The 21,512-nt window shown below is 39.0% G+C and overlaps 1 protein-coding gene across 4 annotated transcripts in view; it reads left to right on the forward strand.

Moving 5' to 3' along the window:
- Window positions 1-21,512, forward strand: part of nfx1 (nuclear transcription factor, X-box binding 1) — a 58,191-nt gene that overhangs the window by 6,397 nt on the left and 30,282 nt on the right. For all 4 annotated transcript variants that reach the window (XR_010006195.1, XR_010006196.1, XM_008108877.3 and 1 more), the window contains exons 3-9: window positions 1,325-1,486; window positions 1,716-1,793; window positions 14,964-15,069; window positions 15,998-16,069; window positions 18,844-18,983; window positions 20,514-20,595; window positions 20,698-20,915. Coding sequence is in view for 2 of the 4 variants with exons in the window: in XM_008108877.3 (XP_008107084.1) it covers window positions 1,325-1,486; window positions 1,716-1,793; window positions 14,964-15,069; window positions 15,998-16,069; window positions 18,844-18,983; window positions 20,514-20,595; window positions 20,698-20,915 (858 nt within the window). In the remaining 2 variants the exon portion in view is untranslated. The remainder of the gene's footprint in view (window positions 1-1,324; window positions 1,487-1,715; window positions 1,794-14,963; window positions 15,070-15,997; window positions 16,070-18,843; window positions 18,984-20,513; window positions 20,596-20,697; window positions 20,916-21,512) is intronic.

Here is a 21,512-nt window from a genome sequence, read left to right on the forward strand (position 1 = left end):
AGGAGGGGAAAGATAACAATTGAGCAAACTACTTTGTCATCACATATGGCTGAGATTTGTAGTGTTATAATATGCACCCATAGACAAAGAAACATGATGAGCTAGTAAGTCACAAAGCTTTAATTTTCTTATTTCTTATCATTTAGATATGATAAATAGTGAACCTTGTTGCTTTCCACATAATAAACTGGTGATTGTCAGCATGTCCTGGGAAACACTAAGATTCCCTGGAAACTTAACAGAAACTCTCAGTGAAAGATTGGTAATGGCTAAAAAGCTTCTTTGGCAGAACAACGTTCCCAAAGTGACAGATCTGGAAATGTCAAGCTGCTGGGAAGTATTTGAGTACATGCCATGGGTGTGCTCTTAATTCTTGCGGGACAATGGTGAGGCCAAACGGATGGCCTTTTTGGTGCTATGTTAGAGTATATCCTGAATTTTAGGCAATGCCTTCCTCGGGTTGTCTAGCAAGTTTGCAAGATTCTGTTGCTGAGTTGAGAATCAATTGAAACTGCACTTTTTAAAACACGTGGGATGCAATGCCATTTTATCAGTGCAATACTTGGGAAGGTGCTGCCCTAATATTGAAATGGCAGCTGCACTGCTGTGTGAAATCCTTCATCCTTGTTGTACTGCTGAGCAAGCTGATGTTCTGACAGTGCCTGCTCTTTGATAGCAATTTCAGCTGAACTGCATATCTGAAAAAATACTTGCAGAAAAACTGGACCCCTGCTGCAATGATGAAAAAGTATGTAAGCTTTAGATAAAAGGTATCCTTGTGTCAGTACTTGAAATATGTTGTTGTTTGTGAATTGCCCAGTAATGTTTGCTGTCTTATATGCAACAAGAAGTTCAGGACTGAAAAAAAACATTGGAAGAATTTGAACTATAACCAGATGTACTATTTGAGGGGCTACCTAGCTGAGCCATTACAGGTTAGCTGTCTCAGATGCATTGCAAATAAATAAATTCCTTAGGGCTAGTTGTTGTATACACACAATGGTCTGATTTTTTATAGGAATTTCATTTGGCTTTGAATATATCTGCTAACTCTTAAAACAACAAGAAGGATCCTGTTCCTTTAGGGAATTCGTGAAGATGTTTTGATTTTGAATACAGTTATGGCTGTGGCATTGAGGGGGATAGTTATACAAGGTGATATTAAAAAAATAAAAGAATATGTCTTGAAAACAGTTGGCATACACTAATTAGTGAAGCATGTTAAATAGATTTGTTTGACTTCAATATGCAAAGCATGTGTTTATTGCTCAAACATGTTATTGTGTGAATATTTGAGGAATATTACTGAATTTCTCTTTCTTAGGGTCTCTGATAGAGCAGCTTACCTCAGAAAAATATGAATGCATGGTTTGTTGTGAGGTGATCCGTGTGGTAGCTTCAGTATGGAGCTGCCAGAATTGTTATCATGTATTTCACCTGAGCTGCATAAAGAAGTGGGCAAGATCTCCAGCAGCACAGACTGAAGGTTAGTATTCCCTTCCTCATCCTAAATGTATTGAAAAAAAGTCGTTTTTACAATCATGCAATATCTTCCAAACAGTTTAATAAATTGTATTGTATGATTATCTTGGGTACTTTTATGCATCACAAATATGTTAATATAGTACACGACACTTTAATAAATATGTTGTTTCAGTGATTTAGATATTTAAGGTGATCAGATGTATCCTAAAATAATGCCCTTTTATTTGCAGATGGCAACAGTGGTTGGCGATGTCCTGCTTGTCAAAACGTTTCACCCCAAGTTCCTAATATCTATACCTGTTTCTGTGGTGAGTGCATTACATATGTAAATCTGCCTTACATATGTAAATCTAGCATTTAATGTGTTTTGAAAATCTTAATCATTTTGATGTGCTCCCTTTTTACACCTTAGCTTTATGGGTCCTCTCTTGCATTTATAAACCAGTATGAATATGATCAGTCTGAACTTTTTGTTTATCAGTACTCATTACTTTTTGGTGCACTTATTTGCTCCCAACTTCTCATTTTCACCTTCATTTTAGTTTAATCACATAGCAACTTGATCATTTAACAAGAAAATATTCCTTCATACTTCATACTTTAAATTGAAGTAATTGAAACTGTGTTGGATGTTTCTGGAAAAAAAATTCATTTTAGGTATTCAGATTTGTATCCTGCAATATGTTACCTTAAGTAGATTAATATTCACATTCGTACAGCCAACTGATAGGTAGAATTTCCAAAAGTGTAAATGTTTTCCATCTTATGAGGTGGATAATGGAAATTTTGGGAAAAACTGAAAAATGATATTTTTATATTAAACCCCCATTTACTTTAGCATTGAGTATGTAATGTGCATTTTATTATGGAGTAAACAACAAAACCACTGAATGAAATCACACCAAATTTGGCCACAAAAGACATAGTAATCCAAAATATGTCTTTCAAACAAAAAACCCTAGAAAAATAAAGTCCAAATTAGAGGACGAGAAAGAACTATTTTTTCCCCTTGCTGCCAGTTAGAAGAGTAGGGCCACTTTGTCTCCTAGCATCCCCCTTGGCCAAAGGACAGGCAGACTGCTTATAAAATACAGATTATCTGATTTGAACTATGTCAGCGTAGACTCAAGGCCCTTCCACACAGCTATATAACCCAGAATGCCAAGGCAGGATAATCCACAGTATCTGCTTTGAACTGGATTATCTTGAGTCCACACTGCCATATAATCCAGTTCATTGTGGATTTTATACAGCTCTAATCCAGTTCTAAGCAGATAATATAAGACTATAAATATAATATCTAAAATTACTGTGATATAATAATACAGAACAATATAATCTCTAAAATCAGGACAATAAATAAAGAACAACGCTCTAAAAACGGGAATTCCAGACAGGAAACAACCAGGGCCAGCTAACACCTCCCAACAAAGGATTTCCTCAGGGAGGAAGCAGCCAAGCTTTGAAGCTGCAAGCCATTAAATGCTAATCAAGATGACTAATTACAGCATCCCTACTTGCCACAATGAGATTATTCATGGCTATTCAAACTGGCCAACCAAGAATTCCACAAGGTAGAAAGCGGCCAGGCTTGCAAGCAGCAAGGCTATTCAGTGCTGTTCAACCTGGCCAACCAAGATTTCCCCTAGATAGAAACCCCTCAGGTTTTGAAGCCACGAGGCTAATCCATCCCATTCAACCTGCCCAAGGAAGGATGCCCCTATATAGAAAGCAGCCAGCTTTGAAGCAGCAAGGCTATTCATTGCAATTCAAATTGGCCAAAAAACCATTCCCCCAGAATGCAAGTACCCAGCCTTCCAAGCAGCAAGCCTATTCCATTGTATTCCAGCTCACCAAACAAGGATTTGCATAAGAAAAAAACAGCCAGCCTTTGAGGTTGTAAGGCTATTTACTGTTATTCCACCTGGTCAACAAATGATTCCCATAAGCCACAGCAACGCGTGGCCGGGCACAGCTAGTTAGAATCATAGAATAGTAGAGTTGGAAGAGACCTCCTGGGCCATCTAGTCCCAACCCCCCACTAAGAAGCAGGAAATCGCATTCAAAGCACCCCCGACAGATGGCCATCCAGCCTCTGCTTAAAAGCCTCCAAAGAAGGAGCCTCCACCACAGCCCGGGGGAGAGAGTTCCACTGTTGAACAGCTCTCACAGTGAGGAAGTTCTTCCTGATGTTCAGGTGGAATCTCCTTTCCTGTAGTTCGAAGCCATTGTTCCGCGTCCTAGTCTGCAGGGCAGCAGAAAACAAGCTTGCTCCCTCCTCCCTATGACTTCCCCTCACATATTTATACATGGCTATCATGTCTCCTCTCAGCCTTCTCTTTTGCAGGCTAAATATGCCCAGCTCTTTAAGCCGCTCCTCATAGGGCTTGTTCTCCAGACCCTTAATCATTTTAGTCGCCCTCTGGATGCTTTCCAGCTTGTCAACATCTCCCTTCAACTGTGGTGCCCAAAATTGGACACAGTATTCCAGGTGTGGTCTGACCAAGGCAGAATAGAGGGGGAGCATGACTTCCCTGGATCTAGACGCTATACCCCTATTTATGCAGGCCAGAATCCCGTTGGCTTTTTCAGCTGCCGCATCACATTGTTGGCTCATGTTTAACTTGTTGTCCACAAGGACTCCAAGGTTTTTTTCACACGTACTGCTGTCAAGCCAGGCGTCCCCCATTCTGTATCTTTGCATTCCATTTTTTCTGCCGAAGTGAAGTATCTTGCATTTGTCCCTATTGAACTTCATTTTGTCAGTTTCGGCCCATCTCTCTAGTCTGTCAAGATAGTTTTGAATTCTGCTCCTGTCTTCTGGAGTGTTAGCTATCCCTCCCAGTTTGGTGTCGTCTGCAAATTTGATGATCGTGCCTTCTAACCCTTCGTCTAAGTCGTTAATAAAGATGTTGAACAGAACCGGGCCCAGGACGGAGCCCTGCGGCACTCCACTTGTCACTTCTTTCTATGATGAAGATGAAGCATTGGTGAGCACCCTTTGGGTTTGTTTGCTTAGCCAATTACAGATCCATCTAACCATAGTTTTGTCTAGCCCACATTTTACTAGTTTGTTTGCCAGAAGGTCATGGGGGACTTTGTCGAAGGCCTTACTGAAATTCAGGTACGCTACATCCACAGCATTCCCTGTATCGACCCAACTCGTAACTCTATCGAAAAAAGAGATCAGATTAGTTTGGCATGACTTGTTTTTGGTAAATCCGTGTTGACTATTAGCAATGGCCGCATTTGTTCCTAAGTGTTCGCAGACCACTTCCTTAATTATCTTTTCCAGAATCTTGCCTGGTATCGACGTGAGGCTAACCGGACGGTAATTGTTTGGGTCGTTCTTTTTTCCCTTGAAGATAGGGACCACATTTGCCCTCCTCCAATGTTCTGGGACTTCTCCCGTTCTCCAAGAACTCTCAAAGATAATTGCCAGTGGTTCTGAAATAACTTCCGCTAGTTCCTTCAATACTCTTGGATGTAGCTGATCTGGCCCTGGGGACTTGAATTCGTTTAGAGAGGCACAACTTGTTTCCCTATTTGGGGTTGGATTTCCCCCAATCCTTCGTCCATTCCATGTTGCTGAGGTTGAAGATGGCTTTCTTTTTGTGAGAAGACCGAGGCAAAGAAGGCATTAAGTAGTTCTGCCTTTTCCCTGTCCCTTGTCACCATCACCCCATCTTCTTGCAGTGGCCCTATTTATTTACAGTATTTATATTCTGCCCTTCTCACCCCGAAGGGGACTCGGGGCGGATCATATTATACACACATAGGGCAAACATTCAATGCCCATAAACACATCAAACAGAGACCGAGACAGACAGACGCAGAGGCAAGTTAACCTTCTTCTGAGGGGATGTTCGATTCTGGCCACGGGGGGAGCAGCTGCTTCATCATCCACTCTGGCGGCACTTCCTCATTCTAGGTCATAAATTAGTTAACCTTGCCTCCCCACCTTTTTAATAAGTGGTACCTTATTTCCTACTTGATAGATGCAACTATCTTTCGGGTTGCTAGGTCAGCAACGAGCAGGGGCTATTTTTTATTTTTAATTGATGGGTGCTCACCCCGCCACAGGCTGGCCTCGAACTCATGACCTCATGGTCAGAGTGATTTATTGCAGCTGCTCAATAGCCTGCGCCACAGCCCAGCCCTTGTTTGCCTCCTTGTTTTTCCTTTTTCTTCCAACATAAGGAAAAAAGCCTTTTTTGTTGTTTTTATGTCCCTGGCAAGCCTGAGCTCATTTTGCGCTTTAGCCTTGCAAACTTTTTCCCTACAGGAGTTGGCTATATGTTTGAATTCTTCTTTGGTGATTTCTTCCCTTTTCCACTTCTTGTGCATGTCACTTTTGAGTCTTAGCTCGGTTAGAAGTTTTTATTTATTTATTTATTTATTTACAGCATTTATATTCCGCCCTTCTCACCCCGAAGGGGACTCAGGGCGGATCACATTACACATAATAGGCAAACATTCAATGCCCTTTAACATAGAACAAGACAAACAAACATAGGCTCCGAGCAGGCCTCGAACTCATGACCTCCTAGTCAGAGTGATTCATTGCAGTTAATTGCAGCTGGCTTGCTCTCCCGCCTGCGCCACAGCCCAGGACATCCATTCTGGCTTCTTTGCACTTGTCTTATTTTTCTTCTTTGTTGGCACTGTTTGCATTTGCGCCTTGAGTATTTCACTTTTTAAAAACTCCCATCCATCCTTAACTCCCTTATCTTTTAATATTGGCGTCCATGGAATGCCGCTCAGTAATTCCTTCATTTTTTGGAAGTCAGCTCTCTTAAAGTCCAGAATGCGTGTTTGAATTGTCTTAGTTTCAGCCTTCCTTTGTATTGCAAACTGCAGGAGCACATGGTCACTTGCCCCTAAGGATCTGACCACTTCGACTGTATTGATCAGATCTTCCACATTTGTTAAGATTAGATCAAGAGTAGCCGATCCCCTTATTGTCTCTTCTACCTTCTGGACCATAAAATTGACTGCAAGGCAAGTGAGGAATTTGTTGGACTTTGTACTCTTGGCCGAGTTTGTTTTCCAGCAGATATCAAGATAGTTGAAATCGCCCATGACTACTATATCTGTTCTTTGTTCCTGTTTGGTCAGCTGTTGACAAAAGGCTTCATCAAGTCCTTCATCCTGACTCGGAGGTCTTTAGTAGACACCCACGACAAGATCTTTTTGAGTCCTGGTTCCCTTGATTCTTATCCAGATGCTTTCAAGCTGATTTCCCGGATTACAGTCTTGCATTTCTTCTGCAACGTAACTGTTTTTGACATATAAAGCTACTCCCCCTCCTCTCCCCTTTGTTCTATTTCTGTGAAAGAGGTTATAGCCCTCAATGGCTAAATTCCAGTGATGAGAGTCATCCCACCAGGTTTCAGTGATGCCTATGACATCGTATGTGTGGTGTTGTGGTAAGAGTTGGAGTTCGTCTTGCTTATTTCCCATGCTCTGTGCATTAGTGTAAAGACATGTAACCCCCTGTGACCTCCCCTTGAGCTGTTTATTTGGGATTATTGTGCTCTCTGTACTTGGTCCTTGGTGTGTTTGTGCAGCCCTCCGTTTAGCCTTTTGACGGTTCCCTGTGGTCGTGGGTAATATAGTGTTTGCCAGGCTGTTGTTCCCCTCCCCCAGTGGATCTAGTTTAAAGTGCGCCTGATGAGGTTTGTGAGTCTGTGAGCAAAAAGATGTTTTCCTACTTGTGTGAGATGCACCCCATCACTTGCCAGTAGGCCATCCTCCTGGAAGAGTAGGCCATGGTCGAGGAAGCCAAAACGCTACTCCTGACACCATTTTCTGAGCCAGTTATTGACCTGTACTATTTTTTGGGCCCTTGTAGAGCCGTGTCCTACAACGGGGAGGAGGGATGAAAAGATGACATGTACATTACACAGTTTTAGCTTTGTTCTTAGAGCTCGAAAATCATTTGTGATCTTTTGAAAAGTATGCCTAGCGATGTCATTAGTTCCTACATGAATCAACATAAGGTGGCACTGGCAAATATAGCTTTCCCAGCCACTCAATTAACAGGAGACAATGCCTGCTGTCAATCAACTTAAGTACCTGGCTCTCTTTCAACACAACAGTCACACAACAGTAAGACTTTGACCACAGGAGCCAAGCCCACACTCAGTTTCAAATCTTAGCCAAATCTTAGCCAAATCCTACCTGAAGCCAGGGAGCAAAAATGTCCTCCTGCTGCCTCTACTTCTGCGAGAAGCACATACAATTTAACATTTGGAATATTTATAAAACTTAAAAGCACATGTACCTTAGTTCTTAGATCCTCATGGGTCAGAAAAAAATAAAATACTGAAAATACCAAAACTGCAATAAATTACTTGTATTATTTAGATCTCAATTTTTTATGCAATCCCAGTCTAACTCAATATTAGGTTTAACTCCACACTGAAAATATTGAGCTCGATATTCACACTTTTTGTGTCAAAATGTATGGATCTCCGATTTATTCGTGAATACTGTTAATCCCAGTAGTCCGCTTATTACTTAAAAAGGTCTCCTGATTTTTCTTCTACAGACTATGTTTCCTTAATTTAGAATTCCGTCTATAATATACATAAGTCATGTTTACTGTTTTCAGCTAAAACAGCAGGTCCAGATACCTTGGTAATAATAGCAAAGTGTCATGCAGATGTGCAACACAATGATATATTTGTATACATGTGGATACAGGGACATTTAATATAGAGAGATACTACCTATTTCATTATCTCAACAGAGATCTTTATGAAATATGCCTGCATTTTGTGACATGGACTTGCCATCACATCTACTGCTGTACAGTTTGCTGTCTCTATGGAAACAGTCAGCTACATCTTTTAAAGTAAACTTAGATTGAATGACATATGTTGCAGAGTTATAATAGGATATTAACCATTATGAATGTAGCTGACAGTATCCAGTTTTTTAATAGCTGAAGAATGTTCAATTGTCTTGTGGTAGGGAGGGAGAAGTGGTAAAATAAATGTTTGAGAATCATAAAATCTGAATTGTGTACATCCATGAGGTGAACTCCTTTGTTTCAACTGAAGCACATAGAGTCTGCTTTCCATATCCACAGATACAAATTGCAGAAAGCAAACTTTGATTTTGCTGTTTTATGTAAGGGATACTCTTTTACTGTGTGATTGTGATTTGAGCATTAATGGATTTTGGTATCTACAGGGCTCCTTTAACCAAACTCTAGCAGGTACCAAGGGCCCACTGTATGGATAAAGTATATATGGATTGGGGAAAAAGAAGAGGATGATGTGGGATTATTGCCACAGGAACGGGAAAGTATAATGATAGTTTTGAATTAAGTTCAGTTTGGTAGCCTTGAATTCAGTTCAGTTAGAGATTGTCATGATTTGAATAAACAGATTACAGTCACATACTTTTTATTCCTTTTTCAAAGATCTGACTCCTGGAGTCATTCTTATTCCCCAGTTGTAGTGTGGTGAAGTACCTGTACTCTTTGGCAAAGAAGGCTAAAAACCTTATAAAACTACATAATTCCATGTCATGGAGCCATGGCAGTACATCAAACTGCATTAATCCTATAGTGCAGATGCACTTGAAGAATTATGATGCTAGAGGGAGAGAGAGACACCAGAGAGAGAGAGAGAGACAAAAGGAAGGAAGCCAGGGGATATTTAAATAGGCAGGAGAAATAGATTAGATGGAGCCTGGTGATCTTGCGGGAGAGATGAGGCATGAGAGTGGGAAGAAAGAGAAAAGAAAAAAGACAGTGAACAAAGTTGATAGGGCAAACTGGGAGACTGCTGGAATTAAGAAGTCCTCTGCATGTTAGAGGGCTGTTCGAAGAAAAATTCATTGGAAAGGGGCAATTGAATCCATGAGGAAGTTTACCCTCTAAAAATGTGTTACTTGTTAATTTCCTTTTGAATGAGAAGACTCACAAATCTTTATTATAAACTGATTAACTTTAGGTTCTTTCACAATCACATGTCAAGACTAAGCCCCATTCTCCATTGGAGGAAGTGTGGATTCACAGGTAGCTAAACTTGTAGACCTATGTTTTTTTAACAAGCTGTAGATAGCTGGTGAAGCAGACATTTCCACTCCCGTTTCCTCTGTTTTAATGTCCATGCATGCACAGGAAAGGATTCTGAAGTGACCACTTCACCTTGTCTGTTTTAGGCAGTAACACATGATTACAGTAGGATTGAATTGAGCAGGAGCCTGCTCTTTCCTAGCCCAATCTTTGTTCATTGCATGGTTACTACACACTACTGCAATGCAACATCTAAAGTGTATGCTTCTCTAGCCCTCCTTCACTATTCTCCTAATGCCAATGGTGTTGAAATTTTTTTCAGTAAGACAGGAGACAAAGGAGGAAATGTAGGGACTGGAGTGGGCCACATCAGCCTTATGGCTGCTTTCACCGAGCTGTTGAATCCATGGACAGAAAACCTGTGGTTACAGAGGTCTAACTAAAACTTTTTTACATAGTGGTTGATGCTCTTTAGTTTTTACCCAGTTTTGGGCCCCAGATGCTATTGAATGATAACTTCCATCACTTTGAATTATCCGACATGTGGATTATAGATAATGAGAATTGCTGTCCAATAGAATTTGTCATTCTGAAGTTGGGGAAAGGTTAAAGAACACTTGAAAGTCAGACATACCCACAATCTGTGTATCTAAATTCAAACCCCACTATCTGGTTTGAACAGAACAAACTGAAGCCTTCTAGATATTACTGTATTACTCTCATCGGCTCTAGCCATTATGTCTAATGCTGAGGAATATCAGAGTTGTAATCCAGCATCTTGAGGGCCACATAAAAGTACATGGCAGGCTGCATTCGTTCTGTGGATTTTGAGCACACATGCATGCTAGAGGATCTATAAATGTTTGTAAATTGGATCTTCACTGTCAGTCTTAACTGAGGTATGCCTGTAGTTACTGTGTAAATGGGAATTTTGGTTTATTGAAAATTCAATCAAAGCCAAAGACCACGCAAAATTCACAAATAATAAGTCCACAATAGATGAGTGTTCTATTCTTCCATGTCTGATTAATAAAATAGCAGAAAAGAGTTGCCTGTATGTTTTCACTCTACTTTCAACTTCATAAATTAGTTATCTGTGGCCAAAGTTAGCTGCCACTAATATAGATAACAGGCAATTTTATTGAATACTGTATAAATGTACAAATATACCATTCCATTATTTCCCTCAAAATTATATTGAAGTTGTTAGATAAGATTCTAATTAACTATGGAGTATGACAGACATAGCTTTTGACCCTATTTTTTCTTAATTTCTAAGTCAACAATAATAAACAATAATAAACTTTATTTGTATACTGCTCTATCTCCATGAAGGGACTCAGGGCGGTTTCCACCATAGGTAAAACAGTCAATTCCCCTAAATAATAACATACAGCACAACCCTAATAAAACATCAACACAATTACTATTTAACACAACATATTCATGTAAAATTTAAAACCCATTTCAGCGCTAAGATTCAATTACCAGTGGACAAAATTCAAGGGTGGGCCTAACCAGCTATAAGAAGCTGGGGCCAGGGCTAGACGCTGGGGCGAAGGCTAGTGCAGCAGTGAATATGGGTAAAGTGTAAACTGGTGGCCAGGATAGGGCCTGGGTTACTCCATCTCAAGGCCTCTTGAGCAGCTATTAAAAGGTTAGACTAGTTCAATGTTGTATCGGGCTGGGAGGTGGATGAAGTGCAAGTAGGGTCCTAGCTGAGGGCCAGTGTAGGAACTGGAACTAATAGTTTTCAAAGGCCTGCTTGAACCAACATGTTTTCAGGTCCCTGCGGAAAGAGGATATTGACGGGGTGTAAAGGTTTATGAACGACTAAGGTTCTTTCAGGCAGGGGGAATCTTTTTATCCCACCACTGTCACCAATCTGTAAAGATGCAACCACCAAAGACTCAGAGAGGAGACCTTTTACTTTTTCTGCTTCTTCTTCTTCTTCTTCTTCACTTTAGATCAGGGGTCCCCAAACTAAGGCCCGGGGGCCGGATGCGGCCCTCCGAGGTCATTTACCTGGCCCCCGCCCTCAGTTTTATAATATAATATATTGTATATACATATAATATTGATAATAATATTATAATGTAATACAATATAACACTAATAATAATACTATATAATAATATTAATTATATGTTCTATATTACATATAATATTACTAATAATACTACAGTATAGTGGTATAGTTCAATATAGTAATATATAATGCTAATACTGTGCTATGCTAATAATATAATATATTGTATGTACATATAATTTGTAAGCCACTCTGAGTCCCCTTTGGGGTCAGAAGGGTGTGAAACAAGTGTAGTAAATAAATGCAGCAAATAAATAAATAATAAATAAATAATTTTTAGACTTAGGCTCGCCCAAAGTCTGAAATGACTTGAAGGTACACAACAACAACAACAACAACAACAACAACAATCCTAATTAACTTGACTATCTCATTGGCCAGAAGCAGGACCACACTTCCCATTGAAATCCTGATCAATGTATGTTGGTTAAAATTGTTTTTATTTTTAAATATTGTATTGTTCTTTCATCTTTCTTGTTGTTGTTGTTGTTGTTGTTGTTGTTGTTGTTTTTGCACTACAAATAAGACATGTGCAGTGTGCATCGGAATTTGTTTGTTTTTTTCAAATGATAATCCGGCCCCTCAACAGTCTGAAGGATTGTGGACTGGCCCTCGGCTTAAAAAGTTTGGGGACCCCTGCTTTAGATGGTAACGCAACTTGGTTTATAATGCAACAGAGGCTTAGATGTTGGAGGAACAATAACAAGTTTATCCAGGCACAGAGCTTAGTGATTACAATGTTGTTTTTCACTTAGAGGCACTTTTATTAACAGTTACAATATTAGAATGAGGTGAGTCAAACTCACTAGTGTCACTTCTTTTACTTAAAGTAGTTAGAACTTCTTCCTCTGCTACTTTTAAACCACAGTCACCCCTGTGATATACGATCACAGATTCTCTGTTCCTTACCAGGACACAGACTATATTAAATAAGTCACCAAACTTATTTTAAACCAACTCAAAATGAACAATTGAGTCTCCTTGATCCCCTCAACCTAGGATCAATCTTCCCTGTGCCTCATCAGAGCACAGACTGAATCCTTTTTTTAAAAACTCTGCACTTCTTCAACAAAACGGCAGTTGGCTCTGCCTACTTCTCCATGGCAACCAGCCTCTGAGTGCTGAGATGCAATAACTGTAATACTTACCCTTTTAAAACACAAACACACAATTAAACATAACATCGGTAAACCAAAATTTCATACTTCATTACACGGGGCTAGCCTTATCTCTTTGCAGAGGACATTCCAAAGGCAGGGGGCCACCACTGAGAAAGCCCTATCCCTCATCCCCATTAACCGTGCCTGAGATGATAGTGGGAGCGAGAGTAGCGCCTCCCCGGAGGATCTAAGGGACTGCACCGGTACATAGAGGAAGAAGATAGGTGGGGTCTGAACCATTTAGGGCTTTATAGGTCATAATCTATAAACCAATATTGCACGAGAAGTTTATAGCATGGAATATTTTCCAGTTTCAGTCCTAGATGTAAAGTCGAAGTGTTCCTATGGACTTACGGTGACCTCATGAATTTCATAGTGTTTTTTTTAGGTTCACAAGTGCTTTGCTCATTTCTTCCTCAGAAATACAGCCTGCAATACTGGTCTTCCTTGATAGTGTCCCGTCCAAGTACTTTCATGGAAATCACATTTGGATGCAGTTAAGCTGAATACCTCACATTCCATGTAATCACTAATGTGTCTCGCTTCCCTTAATTTTCAATTGGGAAGCCTGGCTGTACCAGTACCAGATGTATTTTTGAAGAAAACATATGGAGGCATGTAAATGTCTGTTCTCTGCAGAATTTTTCTATCTGATTCTGTGAGCTCTCTTCCTCATCTGTACCTATATTTTTGCCTGAAACAGGATTGTTACCCACCTTTTGCTTGTGTTACCTTTGCCTTATATTAGGTGAAGCATTTATATACGATTCCTAAAAATAGCTTTTCAGAATGACTACCGCCCTCACCACCAGGGCCGGTCCAACAATGAGGTGAATTAAGCGGTCGCTTTGGGCACCAAACATACGGGGGCGCAGTCAAGACAGCTTTTTCTGTTGATTTGTTGTAAAACATGATGTTTTGGTACTTAATTTGTAAAATCTTAATGTAATTTGATGTTTAATAGGCTTTTCCTTAATCCCTCCTTATTATCCAACATTTTCGCTTATCCAATGCTTTTATTTTTCAGTGATTTTTTTTTTGGGGGGGGGGGCAAAATTCTGTTCGCCTACACTTGAAAAATACCTAGGGCCGGCTCTGCTCACCACATGTTCCTGGCCAAATTCTGTTTGAACTAACCTTGCACATGCATAAAACTGACACTGAAGCTCTGTCAACTCTCACCACCACCAGGGTGAATTTATTATTTAAAGAAAGAATCCATCTCCATTTGGAACTATGGGATCTGTACTGAATCAGGCAAATATTTCATTATCTATGGCAGTGGTTCTCAACCTATGGGTCCCCAGGTGTTTTGGCCTACAACTCCCAGAAATCCCAGCCAGTTTACCAGCTGTTAGGATTTCTGGGAGTCAAAGGCCAAAACGTCTGGGGACCCACAGGTTGAGAACCACTGATCTATGGTATTTATTATATAAGTTGGCATTTAAATCAGAACAATGTTTTATATTTCCTATAAAGTAGCACCCTTAAAATTATTTAGTTCCATGGGTACACTGCTTGGAGACAGGCAGATAGAAAGATTAATATTTTATCTCAAGAAAGATTCTGTATGGCTGAATTTGGTGAAATCCATGATATCTGTAATTACTTATTAAGCTGACTAAGCCCCTAAGGCAAGCATTGTCACACTGACCTTTGTCTTTGTCACACTGACCTTCCTTGGATTAGATGTGTACATCGCTAGGCGGCAGCGATATTTTGCAAAATTTGCCCTAGTTGGTAGAAAATACAGAAACAAGCAAACAAAAAACCTAACTGGCCAAGCAAGATAATCTCTTGGCATTCTTAAGTTGTATGGGGTTAGTGTGTCTTTCATGCAGAAAGAAAAAGTTTTGTTTTATATGTATATATATAGTGTGTGTGTGTGTGTATATATAATATTTCTTTGAGCCACACATTTGCAGTTTTGTTTGCATTTTTGTATTTTTATGTAATATTATGATGGTCTGTGGTCAATAACAGTAAAGTGTTAATCATAATACTTCACAAATGTGAACATTTGATCATATTACTTATCCTCATGGAAGCCATTTATAACTGTTTAAAGATGTAAAATGATTCATTTAAAATTGTTTCATTAAGAGAAACAAAAATGTTGTGTATTAAGTGCCATTGTATCTTTGCTTTTTTCCCAGATGGGAAATTAAATATTTTATGTATCACATTCCTTCTCTAGGTAGAGTAAAAAACCCTGAATGGAATAGAAATGAAATTCCACATAGTTGTGGAGAATTGTGTAGAAAGAAAAGATCAGCTCAAGATTGTCCACACTTATGTAATATGTAAGTACATTATACGTTTTGCATGACATGCCTGAATTCTTGTGGAATAAGTAAATTAGCTTCGCTTGTTACAATTTAGGATTTTTATAACAACCATAAGCCTATTTATCTATAGGTGGGTAAACTTTAAAGTTTCTCATGAGATACTATAAGGCCTTAGATTAGTGCAGTTGTGGGTAGTAAGGATCCCTTTAAACAAAGAGGAAGAAAGTGGAGCTAGAGGCTGATATTCCCAGTCCCATCTCTCTTCTAGCTCAAAATCCTTCCATTCTTTATTAGCTTTCATCAGTGGAAAATATTAGATAATGTTGATGTTAACTGCAGTTAAAGTGGGCTGGAAGGTCAAGGGGGACTTCTGCTCTAAAATTAACCATGAGGCAATAACTACCTGCTTTTTCTGTTGTTTAAGGCATGATTAGGTTAGGTAGGAGGAATGCAAATATGTGTGATATAGCATATGGCACTTTTAAGAATTTCACGTTTTATTTGGGAGGGAGAGACTATGGGAGTGGTACATTAAAATTGCATATTGTGAGAGAAGACATGAAGGTAAAATAGCCAAATTTTGCAGTTATCAAGGTAAATGAAGATTTGCGTGATTATGGTTGGCAATCATGTATATAGGGTTGAGATTTTCATTTTTTCAGAGTGTACACGTTCTATTGGATATAACGTTTTAAGTCTGGCAAAAATTCAATATCAAAGTTATTATATTCTGTTATCTGTTATAATAACAGTAATGATAGCATTTGACAGTATCTAGGATAAGATTGAAATGTATTTATATGCAATATCTAGGATAGGATTGAAATGTACTTAGTTAATTTGTATCCTGACTTTCATCCAATATGGGATCAAAGACGGCACACACACTAATGAAATGACAATGTGACAAACCTTACATTTAGTTAAATTTGTTTTTTTACAGACTCTGTCATCCAGGACCTTGCCCATCGTGCCCTGCTTTTATGACCAGGAAATGTGAATGTGGACGCACAAGGTAAGGTAATTTTAGGTTGTTTTCTTACAATAATTACTTGTAGTGTCACAAAATATTTGTATTGAACAATTAAAATGATACCCTAACATATTCATGTGCCATATTCTTCATAATTTGCCTAGCATTTTTTAATAATCTCAGTATCCTAGACTACGTGTTACTTACATGCAGTTTCATATAGTGCTTTCTTTGGACTTCAGCCAGAGTTTTTAGACACAGCCAATCTGTTGCCAAAATTGGAAATAGTAAAAGGGTACAATTTGGGTTTACCTGAAAGGGAATGCATGGAAGGATACACATATTTAATTAATCCTTAATATTGCTCTTGCCACATTTTTTCTGTATATGTTTTCTCTGTGTACTTTGAATAAATCGCTCACAGGCTTTGTAACTAAAACTGTATCAGAAATAGATGCCACCTTCTCTGTGGTAATTGCCTAGCAATTGCATGCTGTCTTTATGATGTATACCACAAATAACTCTTCCTCTTATGACTAATTGTGTCCTGCTGCGTGAGATTCCCATCAAGTGAGAGGTTTCAGACCATTCACAATTTGCAAGTAGTAACTGATAAAGTACAGCATCATTTGTGAGATGACCTACAACTTTTCTTTTTCTAAACTGTAGTTAATGTGGGGAATGAAAATGCCAAAAAACCCACCCTTTTTGATTCATTGTTCTTAAAGTATTTTATCTTAGGTTTTCCATGGAATGAAAATGTGTCTTTTCATTAAAACTAGCATAGAGAAAGGTAAATATTATAAGGCTCAGACTTTCAGTGTTTTGTTGCTTTGTGTGTGTGATAGTATGATCATAGGGCAGAGTTCTAGATTAGATTAATTATGCTTTTGAAATTGCATTATTGCCACCCTTTTTTTGCTTATAAGACTACTGTGAATTGTACAGCCCTCGTTTGTGCAGAGATTAACTTTCAATTTTAGAGTTGTATTTATTTTGCCTATATTTTTGTTTGAATGTGTGAAAAATAGACATGCAGAAATTTCCTGTGTTTCTGTGATTTGAGACAAAAATTATAATCCTGTTTTTAAGGTGCCTCACAATAGTCCAGTGGCTAGAAATGTTTTATTAGAAGACAGAATTGCCAGATTTAAAGTCATCTGGCCTGATATACAGTGTTCCCTCACTACTTCGCAGTTCACTTTTCGTGGATTTGCTGTTTTGCGTTTTTTCAATAAACTCTAAAAGACTATTATAAATCATAAAAAATTACAATTTACAGCCTAAGGAAGGGAGGAAGGAGAAGCCATAGGGAGAGAAAAGGAGCACAAGCGGCAACGGTAGGAGAAGGAGGCGATTTATCAACACACAGTTAGTTGATAAAGACTTAAAATAGTGCATAACTACTAAAATAATGTATAAATATTAAAATAAATATAGTGACCCTACTTTGTGGATTTTCACTTGTAGTGGCAGCTTCCAGGCATGACAAGGCTGGTGTTTGTTGCTCATTGCCTGGAATGACACCAACTGAGACAATCTGAGAACAGGGGGGGATTCCTCCTTTCCCATCTTGCTCTGGCACCCTGAACACCATCCCTCCAGGTGATGAGCAGTGGACACCAGCTATGGACACCAGTGGCAGTATCCTTCTTTTGTATTGCCAATGGTTTCTCTGCTTCTGCTATTCTCAGTACCAGTCTTGGAGTGGATCCACAGAGATCTCTCACAAGGCTCCTCAGATAAAATCCTCTTCATGTACTGCATTTACTTGAATCTAATGTGCCATCTAATCTAATGCACACCTCAAACTTTGAAAGCAAAAAAAAAAGTATTTGCTGTAACGCACAGCAGTAAAAAGTGCCCTCTTTTTAATTTGACCAAAAAATTTGACAAAAAAACATTAGATTTGCTGCACACTTAGAACACCAAAGCTTCCAGTGATGGAAAGGAAAACTAGAGAAATCCCTTCAAGCGCCTCTTCTGTTTATCCTGTCTCAGCTTCCTTGGGGTGTGTCTATGCTGTAGAATTAAGGCAGCTTGATATCATTTTAACTGTCCTGGCTGTCTAGGCACTACTTGGTACTTTCTTATTCTTCCTCATGCCTTTGGCTGTCATGCTTTCCAAGCTGAAGTTCCCCAGAGTGTTGCTGCTCTTCACGTGGAGCACTTCACGTGTTTTATATGAATCTAATGTGTACCCTAATTTTTGTGATGAATTTGGCCAAAAAAAGTGTGCATTATATTTGAGTAAATACAGTAAATGCTATTTGGACTACATCAAAGGTGACAAATGAACCAAATAGAAATTTGCTCTTATATAACTCTGTTTACTTGTGTTAGCAGATAAATACTAATGAACATACATGCTAAAATCATATCAGTGGCATCGTATGGGCAGGTAGGTATTTTACCAAACAAAATAGCTGCCACTTTAAAGTTACATTGTGGTACCAACCTGCTAAGTGTTTTTCTTGTTGTGAGATGGTAAAGAATGATTTTACAGTCTCAAATGGTGCAGAAGTATATATTTTAACAAGTTAATGTTGTGGTGCCAGCAGCATTTTTTCTGCTTAAATAAAGATCCCTGTGGTTTAAACTATTATCAAATTATACTCCCTTTAATTTAGTACAACCCTCAACAGAGTGTATATCAAAGTCTCAAGGGAGTTCCTCATCTGCTAGAATTAATAGCCCTATTCCTCAACACATGCAGGAACATTCAGAATGAGTGTGGGTGATGAGCTAACATGAATAGAAAATTCTAATCTGATCAACTAATCATGATGACTGATTCAATTTTTCTTCATCTACAGCCATTCTGTTCGCTGTGGGCATTCTACTGCAATTCAGTGTACGAATATATGCAGGAATGTTTTGAATTGTAATAAACATAATTGTACCCAGATATGCCATTCAGGAAAATGCCAGCCATGTGAATTGACTGTAAAACAAGGTAAGAGATGAATAGAAGCTTATCTGGTATGTATGTGTTTTAATACTATTTGTGGGAAAGTAAATCACTTAGAAAGGAGCCCTGGTAGCGAAGTGTGTTAAAGCACTGAGCTGCTGAACTTGCAGACCGAAAGGTCCCAGGTTCAAATCCCGGGAGCGGAGTGAGCGCCTGCTGTTGCTCCAGCTTCTGCCAACCTAGCAGTTCGAAAACATGCCAATGTGAGTAGATCAATAGGTACTGCTCCAGCGGGAAGGTAACGGCGCTCCATGCAGTCATGCCGGCCACATGACCTTGGAGGTGTCTACGGACAACGCCAGCTCTTCGGCTTAGAAATGGAGATGAGCACCAACCCCCAGAGTCAGACATGACTGGACTTAACGTCAGGGGAAACCTTTACCTTTACCTTTTTAAATCACTTAGAATAATATAATTATTATTATATATGCTGGAGTTGCAGGCCTTCATTCTTTTCTTTGTTGATCTGATGAAGTCCAAAAGCTAATTAAATGACATACAAAAATTGAGTCTCTTGCAAGAGAGATAAAGCAGGATATGAATGAATAAATAGATAAAAGAAACAGAATTTCTTAGTAATTGTAGGAGTGGGGAAGACATACCTTTCCAACAATCCATTCTCTTCTCATTACCCCCAAAAAAGGCTGCTTCACACTGGATTGTACTGCAAATCTCCTCCCATTTCCCATTGATGTTCTCTGAAAGCAGTGAAGCTGAGGTGCTGTTCCCTTGTCACAGTGCTTATCTTCTCTTTATTTTTTCCTCCTCCTCCTCTAAATAGAGCATTCTGAATCCAAATTGAATTTTTAAGGCATCAGGCTTTGCGTCTAAGAAAATGACTCTTAAAAGATATCTAAATTTTACTCTTCAGATCCTGGTCATGTTTCTGAATAGTAATAACTTAGAGTATCCATAACCTAATCGGTACACCTAAGTAGGCATACCTAAAAATAAAAACACAAAGTCACAAACATCTGATTTACATTATGATTTATTTTTCTTTTGCATCATGTTCCTGTGATTTGCTGCACTGATTAAATTTTCTGGATTCGTTGTGCGATTACTACTATTTTATTTTCTTCCTTGTTGTAAACCACTCTGAGTCCCCTTGGGCCATCTATTGTGGGTGCTTTAAATGCGATTTTCCTGCTTCTTGGCAGGGGGTTGGATTGGATGGCTGTAACATATTTGACTTACCTGAGGAAATGTTAATGTGTACCTTAACTGTACCTTAACTCTTACTAAAAAGAAAAGCAACCATTCCCTTCTCTGTAGAGTGGCAAATGGCAGGATCTTAATTCATCCTGAGAGAATCTAAACAAAGTAACACCCCCACACCATAGTGCTGCTCTTCTGCATTTTTGAATGCCTCCATTTATAGACAACTTAGACATGAGTATATCTAGTAAGTACGTATTTTCCTTCCTAGGAAGTATTCATTCCCTTAATGCATCTTTGCTTTAACTTTTTCTGTTTTTCTTCCTTACACATACCCCGACCCTCTTTTTTTTTTAGTGTGCTACTGTGGGAGCACTTCTCGAGAAGTGCTGTGTGGAGCAAGCGATGAACATTTCTCCTGTCTTAAAACCTGTGGCAAGTAAGTCGATAGTTCTACTTAGAATGTTATCCTAGTATTAGTAACAATCATTAATCGATGTACCCTTACAAATGACAATTTGTTGTTGTTTTTTAATTTCAGAAAATTATCCTGTGGAATGCACACCTGTGCCCAAGTATGCCATCCCCAGTCATGCCAACCCTGCCCGCGGCTTCCACAAATGGTGCACTGTTGCCCTTGTGGACAGACGCCTCTTAGTAAATTATTAGAGCTTGGCTGTAAAGAACGTAAACTCTGTACAGACCCTATCCCATCATGTGGAAGAACATGTGGAAAACCTCTACCTTGTAGTAGATATGGTAATTGCAATGTGGCTTGGTTGCTTATTTGAATTTATTTTGTGTTTGCATTTCCAAAATGAAGGATTTAATGTTTATTTTGGGTCAAAATCAATATATTCCTGTGCTGGTAATGTAATTTGCATTTATATAGAAGCAGCTCATTTTTAGGAGTAGAAGACTGAAAGATGTTATACAGATGTTTGTGTTTCTGTATTGCTTGTTTTGCCTGTAGCAAAGAAAACAGTAATTTCCCAATCTGAAAATTTGTAGAATGAGCCAATTATGTTTTTCTCCTAATACTGTGGTATTAGTGGGAATATAGACACCTTTTATCCTGATATAGAGCTGGACAAGTCTTTTCCCCAAACCGGATGTGACAAGATGGCTGGGGATCTCAAAAATGTTGCAGAAACAATTGCAGGGTGCATTATTTGTCATTTTTGGGTAAAAACGTTTTAGTGGAATTTGAACACACAGGAACCATTGGGGGTGGCACACAAATGTCCTTGATGGGCTGCATATTGCCCACCCTTGCTCTAAAGCAGAGCCTTCTAAAATGTGTGTCACAACACATTAGTGTTTTGCCTGCAGTTCCTATGTGTGTTGCCATGTTTC

The sequence above is a fragment of the Anolis carolinensis genome, chromosome 4, assembly GCF_035594765.1.
Source record: "Anolis carolinensis isolate JA03-04 chromosome 4, rAnoCar3.1.pri, whole genome shotgun sequence".
Lineage (NCBI taxonomy): Eukaryota > Metazoa > Chordata > Lepidosauria > Squamata > Dactyloidae > Anolis > Anolis carolinensis.